Source organism: Muscardinus avellanarius, assembly GCF_963383645.1.
Source record: "Muscardinus avellanarius genome assembly, chromosome: 10".
Classification (NCBI taxonomy): Eukaryota; Metazoa; Chordata; class Mammalia; order Rodentia; family Gliridae; genus Muscardinus; species Muscardinus avellanarius.
The window spans coordinates 109,982,121-109,993,742 of record NC_137796.1 but is presented as its reverse complement, the minus strand read 5'-3'; the positions used below and the strand labels follow the sequence as shown (position 1 = coordinate 109,993,742).

The window sequence follows — 11,622 nt, the reverse complement described above, 5'->3', positions numbered from 1 at the left end:
TGGGAGCTGGCAGAGGCTTCTGGGGACCTCGGCCACGCAGGGGCGTTCTGCGCAGCCCAGGGCGGGAGGGCGGGGGGGAGGGGGGCAGGACAGGACTACACCGACCTCACTGCCGCAGACGGGCAGCCCACCTTCTGCAATTGGGATGTGTACACCAGAGAGATGCAGAAAAGAGATTTATTACCAAGCTATAAATTAAGAGGCGGTGGGTGGAGTGAGGAGAGCCGACAGTCACGTTTGGGGCGTCCGCCCTTTCTCTCCATCCTCTTGAGCCTGGATCCTGAGCTCCTCATCCAGGCGTTCCTTCGCACGGACGACCTAGGAAGGTGGAAGGTCAGGCCTGGCAGAGCCTCTGCCTTGGCCCCAGGCCCAGGCCACCGCCCCGGGGAGCAGCCCCTCCTCCTCAGGAGCTCTGCACGCTGGGTTGTGGCACCAGGGAAAGGCCTGGCACTCTTTTATCTCCCTCCCTCCCTCCCTTCCTCCCTTCTTTCCTTCCTTCCCTGGAGATTGAACCCAGAGGCATTCTACTTCTGAGTGATGCCCCAGCCCTATGTTTTATATTTTTTTGGTGCTGGGAATTGAACCTAGAAGCATTCTACCTCTGTGCTATGCCCTCCCAGCCCCATTTATTTATTTGTGGTACTGGGGATTGAACCTAGGGGCATTCTACCTCCAAGCTACACCCCCAGCTCTATTTTTTTATTTTGAAACAGGGTCTTGCTAGGTTGGTAAGAGTCTCACTAAATCGCTGAGAATGGCCTCAAACCTGTGATCCTCTTGTCACAGCATTCCAAGTACTAGGATTACAGCATGTAGCACTGCGTCCAGCTTATTTTTATTTCTGAAACAGTCTAAATTGCAGAGGTCCTTATTAAGTTGCTGAAGCTGACAACTAACCTCCGATTCTGTTTTAGCCTCCCAAGTACTGGGATTGCAAGTGTGCGTCACCACATCTTAACTTTTTATTCTCTTTAACTTTTTTTTGTGGTACTGGGGATGGAACCCAGGGGCCTTCTACCTCCGGGCTACACTCCTAGACCTATTTTACATTTTATTTGAAAACAGGGTCTAAGTCTTAAGCAAGCTTAGGCTGGCTTCGAACCGGCACGATCCTCCTGTCTCAGCCTCCCAAGCACCAGGATTACAAGCGTGCGCCACCACACCCGGCTCTCTTTAACTTTCTACTTTGAAACAGGATCTCTGGGCCGGGCGTGGTGGCACACGCTTGTAATCCCTGCACTTGGGAGGCTGAGACAGGAGGATCGGATGGCTTTGAAGCCAGCCTCAGCTACTCAGTGAGGCTTCCAGCAACTTAGTGAGACCCTGTTTCCAAATAAAATATAAAAAAGGTCTGGGAGTAGCCGGGCGTGGTGGCGCACGCTTGTAATCCCCGCGCTTGGGAGGCAGAGACAGGAGGATCGCGCAGGTTCGAAGCCAGGCGCGTGTGCTGGCTTAAGAGACCCTGTTTCCAAATAAAAATACAAAATAGGTGTCTGGGAGTGTAGCCCGGAGGTAGAAAGCCCCTGGGTTCCACCCCCAGTACCACCAAAAACAAAAAAAAAACACAAAAAACCACAAAAAACCAGGATCTCACTAAATTGCTGAGGCTGGCCTCAAACTTGGCATCTTCCTCTCTCAGCCTCCCAATAACTGGGGTTACAGACATGTATGCACAACTATTCTACCTGCCAAGCCCCTGGAAATGAGGAAAACAGTCCAGGGTGAGGAAAAGAAGTCTGTGGCTAACCCTCCTCAAGGATCAGAAAGCTCTCACCTTGGACTGGAGGTAGAAGGAGCCACCGACGGACTTATCATTGACCTTGAATAGGTGTTCATAGTTCTGTGGGGAGAGGAAAAGGTGAGCAAGTCTGCAATTTCTTCTGTTCTTTTCTTCTTTTTTTTGGGCAGTACTGGGGATTGAACCCAGGGGCATTCTACCTCCAAGCTACACCCCCAGTCTTATTTTTTATTCTTCATTTGGAAACAGGGTCTCACTGAGTTGCAAAGGACTCTAATAGCTGAGGCTGGCCGCGAACCATGATCCTCCTGTCTCAGCCTTCCACAGGCTGGGATGACAAGCGTGCCCACCACACGCAGCTGGACCTGCAATTTCTGAGTGAGACACCAAAGGAAGCCGACCACGAGGAAGGGGTAAAGGGCTGACCTCCATACCTCACGCGCACCAAGCGCCAAGTGCGACCCAGGAGGCTGCTGGGACCAGGGAAGGGACGGCCCAGCTACTGCCAACTGCGGCCAGGGGCAGTAACTTAGTAAGAATCAGTGGCGCCCAAGGGAGGCCTGGTCAGCCAGTGCCTCTACACCTGCCCTTTCTGGAGGCCTCTCCCACCCTGAACTCTGGAAGCCAGCCTGGAGGCCTCACCTTCTGAACTTCCTCTGGACTCAGCTTCGAGACGTTGAGAATCTGCTGGGCCTCCTGGAGGCTGAGGCCGGAGAGACTGGAAGCAGCTGCAGACTGGTGCCCGGCTCGTCCCCGGGCGTCAGCTGCTGCCCGGCTAGCTGTGTGGACATGTGGGTGATGGCTCAGTCCTCAGTGGCCTGTAGCTCCCCTGGGCCGTCCAACTGGGTGGCTCACCCCGCCAGGTGGCACAAGAGAGACAAGAACAGAGGTGGCCAGGAGCGGCTTCTTTTGGAGACAGACATGCCCACCGGAGAATCAGGGCAGCGTCTCACCTCAGCTGGACTCTAGTCCTCACCCCAGACCACCATCCACTTTCCTCTTCACCCGCCCCTTGTCCTGGGACCCAGCCAACTGGGGAGCTTTAGGCTCTGGGGACCAGAGAGAGCGAAGCTATGAGCAGTGGAGCAGCAGCTCTGCTGAGACCCTCTGCCCAGCCAGGACCCAGACCAACAAAGCAGGCTGCGTGCGTGCGTGCATGCGACCACCGATTGACCCTGGGGGAATTCTACCTCAGCCACACCCCCCAGCCCTGTTTATTTTTTCTTTTGAAGCAGGGTCTGAGTTGTGGAGGGCTTCGCTAGGTTGCTGAGGCTCGATGTGAACCTGTGGTCCTCCTGCCTCAGCCTCCCAAGTACTGGGATTACAGGTGCGTGCCCCCACGCCCAGTGACACTTCCTTCTTGATGACTCTAAAACCAGGAGGCAGCACACTTCCTTACAGGCCCAGAGAGTAAGTATTTTATCTTTGCAGCCAATTAGTCAGTCTTGGAATTATTCAGCTCTCCTTAAAAGCAGCCAGAGGGTATGGCTGTGTTCTAATAAAACTTTATTTGCAAAAATAAGAAGCTAAGTGGGTCAGTTTGCCAAATCCTGACGTGGATGCTCATGTTAACCAGGTCTTACTAGAGGTAAACTTCTCCCTAGCATGGGAAAGTCCCAAAGTCTGACTGCTGCTCTAGGACCGTGCCCCAAGCCACTCAACTTGCAAAAGTCCAGCCTGCAGAGGGATCCCTGCATTCTCAGCCAGCCTGGCCTACAGAAGTCCTGACTTGGGAAGACGGGGCCCGAGCTTACCTGCAAACTCCTGCCGCAGGGCCCGAGCAAAGGCTCTGCCCACCACCTGCGCGCCCATCACAATGATCTGGGCCAGGTACTTGGCCTGTGGGCAGAGCAGGCACCTGGTCAGCAGACTGCATCCTCAGAGCCTGCAGAGGTGGGACCCTGGAGATGGCTGCTGGGGAACTGCAGCTATGATGCACAGAGCTGCAGTCACACACTTTCTCCCAATGCCCCAACTCAAAAGCATCAGATAGCACTGGAGTCCCCAGAACCAGAGGCTCCTCCTTGGCCTTCAGGAAGACAGGAACCAAGGGAAGGTGGCTGCAGGGGATGGAGGGGCTGTGGCCTGGAATCCACAACACAGGGACAGCCTCCAGACTTGCCATCAACTTGCCCTCTACCTCAGGGCTGATGGTAACACTTCCTGCTTCTGAGATTATCTAGTCCAACCTTCATTTTCCCAGGGGGGAAACTCAGATCACCCTAACTCTCAAGATGCCAAGTGCCATGATGGGGAGTCCATTCTGTTCAACACAACCAAAAGTCTACTTAAAGGAAGAGTCTCCGTCCTAGGAGCGAAGGGCACGGAGACAAGCCCAGTGGGTCCCAGTGGGCAGGGAGAGGGAGGCTAGCTCGTGCTCTGCCACTGGTCTGCTCACTCGTTCAGACGCTGCCTGAGTTGGCCACACACCTCGTGGCCTGGCAGGGAAATCACCTTGGTGCGGCAAGGCTGCAGACAGCCTGCTTCGGCTCACCGTGGAGACAGTGGGGAGTCTCACTAAGACATGGTCAGAAGTGAAGTCAACAGAGGGCACTCTCAGGAATGAGACAGAGGGTCTGGGAGGACACTCGAGTCCCACAGGCAAATGGGTCCTCCTTGGCCTTCAGGAAAGGGAGGGACTGACCAAGGGGATGCGGCTGCGGCGGGTACTGACTCCTCCAGCACAAAAAATACTGTGGCCTGGAATCCAAAGCACAGGAGCCCTCAGAAAGGAGACAGAGGGTCTGGGAGAAGACAGTATCTCCCCTGGGCTGTGTTCTGAAAGGCAGGGAGAATCAAGATGAACATTAGGGCTTCTAGGACAATGAGGGGTGAGCCTCACTGGCAGGAGGGGAAGCACAAGGAATGTCCTGGGAGCAGCCCAGGCGAGATATGATTAGGAAGGCGTGTGGCACGGGAAAACATACAGATCTCGCGAAACTGAGACTGTATTGACAGCATGTATAAAAAACCCTCACAACTTAGCAAGACCCTGTTTCCAAATAAAATATAAAATAGGTCTGGTAGTGTAGCCCAGAGGTAGAAGGCCCCTGGGTTCCATCCCCCATACGACACCCCCCCAAAAAAAAAGAAAGGAAAAAAAGAACCCTCACAGCCTGAAAAGGCATAAAGGGGGCGCAAGAGGACACGCAAGATGGCTCAGCATGGTCAACAGTGCTCTGGTGAGACTTCCTTCGTCAGCAAGTATCGACTGAGCCTGTATTTCAGGTGCGGAGCCAGACACTGCTCCTGCCATTCCATCCCAACCCCTCAAGGGCTCAGTGACCAGCCTGAGGGCCAGGACTTGGGGAGGGGCGATGCTCCAGCTGACCAGGTCAGGGCGCCTGCCCTTCCCTAGAGGGCGGGAGGTGATGATGGGCCATCAGGGAATGAGTCAACAGGAGCTGCCTGCATCTCACAGGGAGGTGGCAATTTCACACCAGTAGAATCCACAGAAGACCCTCCAGTGATCAAAGGGGGCGTGCAGCCAGCTGTGAGGCCGCGTGAGGAGCAGCAGGGCACTCATCCAGTTCCTGTCCTCCTTGCCTAAAGCCACTGTAAGCGCGACAGGAGGCTGAGGGCAACACTAGCCCTGGCCGCCAGTCAGTGACTCCAGGGAGTTCCCGCAGCCTGGGACACCCCTCAGGTGACCTCGCTTCCCACTGGGAGCCTCTGTCCCTCTGCTGCCACACACCCTTCACACGACCTTGTAATCACCGCTTTACTTTTCTGCTGAGGCCAATGATTGTTGCTAAATAATGCACATTAAGAACTGAAGCCCTAGCCGGGCGTGGTGGTGCACACACGCTTATAATCCCAGCATTTCAGCATTCCCAGCATTCGGGAGGCTGACACCAGGGAATTGCAGTTCATGGACAGCCTCAGCTACTGAGGCCCTCCACAACTTAGTTTAAAAAAAAAAAAAATAGGAAGAACTGAAGCCAGGCATGGTAGCACACAAGCTTGGGAGGCTAAGGCAGGAGGACTGCAGGCTTGAGGACAGCCTCAGAAAGTAGTGAGACTCTCAACAACCAAGATAGAAATAGAATAGGGCTGGGGTGTAGCTCAGAGATAATGCTCCTGAGTTCAATCTCCTCCAGCACCAAAAAAGGAACCGAGACCGTGACTAATCTGGGCAGGCTGCTGCGACTGGAGGACTGCAGGTTCAAGAACAGTCTCAGCAAGTACCGAGACTCTCATTAGCCTAGTGAAGCCAGGCGTGGTGGCACATGCTTGTAACCCTAGTAGTACTTGGAAAGCTGAGACAGGGTTGTAGGTTTGAGGACAGCCTCAACAATTTAGTGAGGCTCTCAGCAACCTACTGAGACTGTTTCCAAATAAGAAATCAGTCAGGGGGTGTAGTTTGAAGGATGCCTTTGAGTTCAATTTCCAGTAAAACACACACACACACACACACACACACACACACACACACACACACACACAAATAGAGCTGAGAATGTAGCTTTGAGGTAGGATGCCCCTGAGTTCAATCCCCGGTACCATTAAAAAAAATAAAAATAAGAATAAAAAGCCGGGCATGTGGTGCACGCTTGTAATCCCCGCGCTTGGGAGGCTGAGACAGGAGGATCCCACAGGTTCAAAGCCAGCCTCAGCTACTTAGTAAGGCTCTCAGCAACTTAGTGAGGCCCTGCTTCCAAATAAAGTATAAAATAGGTCTGGGAGTATAGCCTGGAGGTAGAAAGCCTCTGGGTTCCACCCCCAGTACCACCTTAAAAAAAAAAAAAAAAAGAATAAAAAACTAAGGCTGAGGACTGGGGTATAGTTCAGAGTTCCTGGTTAGTATGTTTGACGTGTCTGGGTTCTATCCCCAGCACCCCAAAACAATGTTAAAAAACCCCACAGCCGGGTGTGGTGGCGCACGCTTGTAATCCCCACGCTTGGGAGGCAAAGACAGGAGGATCGCGCAGGTTCGAAGCCAGCCGCGCTGGCGTAAGAGACCCTGTTTCCAAAAATAAGAAAAAGTATAAAATAGGTCTGGGAGTGTAGCCCAGAGGTAGAAGGGCTTCCAGGAACCCCAGTATCTATCTATCTATCTACCCCTCTCTCTCTCTCTCTCTCTCTCTCTCTCTCTCTCTCTCTCTCACACACACACACACACACACACACACACACACACACACACACACACACACAAAAGCACAGGCTTTTACTGGGAAACCTCCCTAGCCATGCCCTGCACACTTTAAACCAGCGTGACTTGGAGGCTGTGGTTTTGCTGTCTAGAGCCTCACAGCTGTGGGGAAAGGGGGTTGGCCCACTCAACTTCGGCAGCTATCCCAGCTGGTCAGGGGATCTAGCTGGAGGGCAGAGAGAGGCCACAGAGGTCCTGTGAGGGCATCGCCTGGGGGTAGCAGTGTGGCGCAGCCGTTACACAGAAACTTTAGGATCACCCGTGAGCAAATCCGGGTTCTGTGGCCCTGAACAAGACCTCCACCCTCTGAGCTGCAGTTTCCTACCGTGAAAGGTGGACACCAGGGAGTCATAGGGCTTCAGGCGGCAATGCCTACACAGGGCTGGCCCAGCGCCCGGCAGCACACTGGATGACCACTAAGTGTTCCTTTGCGTTCTGATCCACTGCCTCGCAATGGGTAGGCAGCGGGAAGCACACAGTTCTTTTGATTCCTCAGGGATGAAGGCTGAAAAACGCAGTGACCCCAGGGAGCTGGGGGAAGGGAGGGAGGGAGGCGGCGCTGACCTCGCCGGGCCTGGCTTTGTCTCTCACAAGCTACGTCCAATGGGCCAACGACTCAACCTCTCTGCATCTATTTTCTTACTTGCCCTCCTCCTTATAAAAGGGCTATGTCTGTCAGAAGGCAATGCACATAAAGCCAAGTGGACCAGCCGGAATCTGTGGCGCACGCTTATAATCCCAGTACCTGAAGGCTGAGACTGGAGAATTGCAGGTTCCCGGCCAGCCTCAGCAACTTAGTGAGGCCTTCTGCAGTTTGTGAGACCTTGTTTCAAAACCAAAAACAGCCAGGCCTGGTGGCGCACGCTTGTAATTCCCCACTTGGGAGGCTGAGACAGGAGGATCGCACAGGTTCAAAGCCAGCCTCAGCTACTTAGTGAGGCTTTCAGCAACTTAGTGAGACCCTGTTTCCAAATAAAGTATAAAATAGGTCTGAGAATATAGCCCAGAGGTAGAAAAGCCCCTGGGTACCACCCCCAGTACCACAAATAAATAAAAAATAAATAAATAAATAAGGTGGGGAGTGTGGCTCAGAGGTAGAATTACCCTGGGCTTAATTCCCTGAAACTCTTCCCCTACACACCCAAGTGAGCTGAGTGTGGTACCCACATGTTTTTACTATAATCCCAGTACTTGAAGACTTGAGACAGGAAGACTGCAGATTCAAGGCCAGCCTCAACAACTTAGTGATGCCCTCTGCAACTTAAGATCCTGCTAAAAAAAAAAAAAAAAAAAAAAAGCCACCAAGCGTGGTGGCACACGCTTGTAATCCCAGTACTTGGGAGGCTGAGACAGGAGGATCACACAGGTTCGAAGCCAGCCTTACCTACTTAGTGAGGCTCTCAGCAACTTAATGAAGTCAGATTCAGCTACTTAGTGAGGCTTTCAGCAACTTAGTGAGACCCTGTTTCCAAATAAAATATTAAAAAGGTCTGGGAGTATAGCCCAGAGGTAGAAAGCCCCTGGGTTCCATCCCCAGTACCAAAAAAAAAAAAAAAAAAAAAAGAGCTGAGGGTATAGCTTGTAGTCTTAGTACTTAGAAGGCTGAGACTGAGGATCACAGGTTTGTGACCAGCTTCAGCTACTTAGTGAGGCCCTTTGCAACTTAGTATGACTCTGTTTCAAAATAAAAAATAAAACCACACCTGGGAGGTGGAGACAGGAGGATCATGCAGGTTCGAAGCCAGCCTCGCTGGCTTAAGAGACCCTGTTTCCAAAAAATAGGTCTGGGAGTGTAGCTCGGAGGTAGAAGGGTTTCTAGGAACCCCAGTACCATCAAAAGAAATAAATAAAATAGGGCCGCAGGTGTAGCTTGGAGGTAGGGTGTCCCTGGGTTTAACTCCCAATACTACAAAAAAATATATAAAATAGGGTTGGGGTATAGCTTAGAGGTACAATACCTCTGGGCTTAATCCCCAGGAACACACACACAAGTGGACTGACAGTGACAGGCCCAAAGCAGGAGCTCAGCAGCTGGCCTTGCTTCCACCAACAGACCCTACTTGGTGTTAATGATCCGGCCATCAGGGGGCGCAGCTAAACCTCTCATCCACCTATTCCAACCTAAACATCCCATGAGCATTTTAGGAGATGCTCACAGCTGACTTGTGGGGAACAACAGTCTACCAGCTGCAGCCACCACAGGTGACCCACTGCTGAGGTCCTCCCAGAAGGCCCCCAAGTGCCCCACAGTCCACTGACTTGACAGTTCCGGGCTAGAACCACCTGCCTTTGTGGTAAGCAACTTCAGGCCAAGCGGCAGTCAGAAAGCAAAGTCAGAGCTTCAGGACTCCAACCCTGGGACTCACGGGCAGCACATTCGCTTTCTCTTCTGGAGGCAACACAGCGCAAGTCTGCAGCTGAGGACCACACACACTCAGGAGGGCATCCAGGAGCGAGGCTTATCTCATGAGACGTACATGGAGAAAGGAGCCCAGCTTTCTGACCAACCACATGCAATGTTCCTTCGAGGCACAGCTGCAGGCCCTCAGGCTGGTGAGCAGACTCAAGGCCACAACGAAACAGGAAGGGGCTCCAGGCATCCAGGGCCCCTGAAAACAGCTGCTAGCATCACAGCTGGACAGGAGGGTCATCTGCCGCAGTATTTCTGGGGCCCAGGCAGCAGCCAGCAAAGCAGGTGCCCGATAAGAATGTGAATGGACGTGGCTGTCCAGAAATCCACACGACCAGGCCACCCTCAGCTCTGCTTTGGCCAAAGCCGGAGCCTCATAAGCCTTATGCTCCCAGACAAGGTTTCCAAATACCTCCTAACCTCTCTGCTGAGGAAAAGCCCTGGCCATCCCCCAACACAGTTCTCCACTGCCACCTGCAAACTCAGCTCACACCCCAGCTCAGCCTTCACACGTCTCTGCCTGGCCTCAACTTAGTTCCCTACTTTCTTCTCCCCATCACCTCGCTCCACATTCCAGCCACACTCTACTCCTGATCCCTTCTCCCACTTCTTACAGTTCACTGCCTTTGCTGCGCTAAGTCCCTCCACTCTGAATATTCTCCCTCCCATTCTGACACTGTCAAAACCAACATCCTCAGGACTTGGCTGGACATCTTTACAGTCCAGGCCCTGGGCAAAACTTTCTAGAACTCTCCTTGACCTACCCACAGCATTTTTCCTTTCCTATTAATAATACTGTCACTTTATCTTATTTTCCAGACTTGTTTTCTCCTTTTTGGAATACAAACTCCTACAGGTCCATGTTTCATTGGGCCTTGGGGGGGGGGTGTTCAGGGCTAAATGAGACAACACCCAGGAAACACCCAATTCAGGGAGGAATCATCATAGGTCCTTAATAATTGGCAGCAGCCATAAGGCAAGAAAGATGGGCTGGCAATCCCTTAGTGTCAGGTCACAGAAAGAACTGGGGTAAGCAGCAGTCCAACGCCTGCGGGAAAGATGACCCTGGGATAATCAAACTCTCTGAGCTTCATGGCCTTTATATGCAAAATGGGGAAAAGGACTCGGACTTCATAAAAGCTAATTGAGAATCTACATAAAGGCTCAGCTAGGTGTCTGGCACTTGAAAGCAGTTAGCTGACACTTTGTTATTAAAGAAGAGGCCTTCAAGCCAACCGCATCAGAATCACTTGGAGGAACACATATAGGACCTCCACAGACATGGCTCAAAAGCCTGCCGTGTGTGTGTGTGTGTGTGTGTGTGTGTGTGTGTGTGTGTGTGTTGCTGGGGATGAAAGCACCCTGGGGCATTCTACCTCCGGGCTACATGTCCAGCCCTATATTTTATTTGGAAACTGGGTCTCGCTAAACTTCGAACCTGTGATCCTCCTGTCTTAGCCTCCGAAGTACTGAGATTATAGGCGTGCGCCACCAAGCCCTGCAAAAGCCTGCGGTTTTAAAGTTCCTTAGGTGGCCGTCCAGGACACAGGTCGGTGGACTGGCTCTAGGTGCCCCATGGTATCACAGAAACGCTCAGTCTTCCGTGGCCCGGGCCTAGGTCAAGTCCAGGTCTGCCGCTTCCCTGGAGTGGTCAACTGTCCAGCGAGGACACCAACTGGGCCACACCTGAGTGCTGCCCTGCAGTGCGGCGCGGGGCGCGGGTCCGGCCTATCCTCCTCCTCCTGCTGCCCACGGCGGCTGCTCACGCCCGGGCGAGGCCAGCCACGACCGCCCTGCCTCCCAGCGGGCGATGTTTCCCGGCCCCGAGGTCCTCGGCCCCAGGCGCGACTCCCCAGCCCCTGCTTCCCCCGCCCGCCTCGGCCTCCCGCCCCCGGCAGCGCGGTCCGGGTCCTCACCATGACCGCCGCTCTACCTCCGCGGCGCGGACTCCGGCTTCCGGGGCCCGCCACCCGGCTCAAGGGCGGCTGGAGGGTCAAAGGTCATAGCGCCGGCGGAATGCGCGTGCGCGAGCCCGAGGACATGCGCAGTCGCGGACGGGGGGGCGGGGCGTCTGCGCGACGCATGGGGGCGGGGCTAGAGCGTGACGCGCGGGGCGGGGCAGCCTGGGCGGCGCAGTGCTGCCCTCGGCCGAGGTGGGTCAGACTCGGGGCTGTTTATTCCCTTGATATCGCCGAAATATTTAGGATGAAAACATAATAAATAAACAAACCTAATATGAAGTAGAATGCCAAATCATTGGGAATACGAAAACTGGAAACCAAATAGCTTTCATTTCAGATTCTTTTGCCTAGGAATCCC

The 11,622-nt window shown here is 53.4% G+C and overlaps 1 protein-coding gene across 1 annotated transcript; it reads right to left on the bottom strand.

Annotated features, from left to right (window-relative positions):
• Positions 1–231: 231 nt before the first annotated feature.
• On the bottom strand, positions 232–10,586 carry PAM16 (presequence translocase associated motor 16; the record flags this gene model as incomplete). Its single annotated transcript, XM_080703969.1, has 7 exons — positions 232–318; positions 1,775–1,840; positions 2,381–2,517; positions 3,493–3,577; positions 4,852–4,854; positions 6,944–6,995; positions 10,540–10,586. 7 exons carry the CDS (start codon positions 10,584–10,586, stop codon positions 232–234), a joined length of 477 nt encoding a protein of 158 aa, XP_080560095.1.
• Between the last annotated feature and the right edge of the window lie 1,036 nt (positions 10,587–11,622).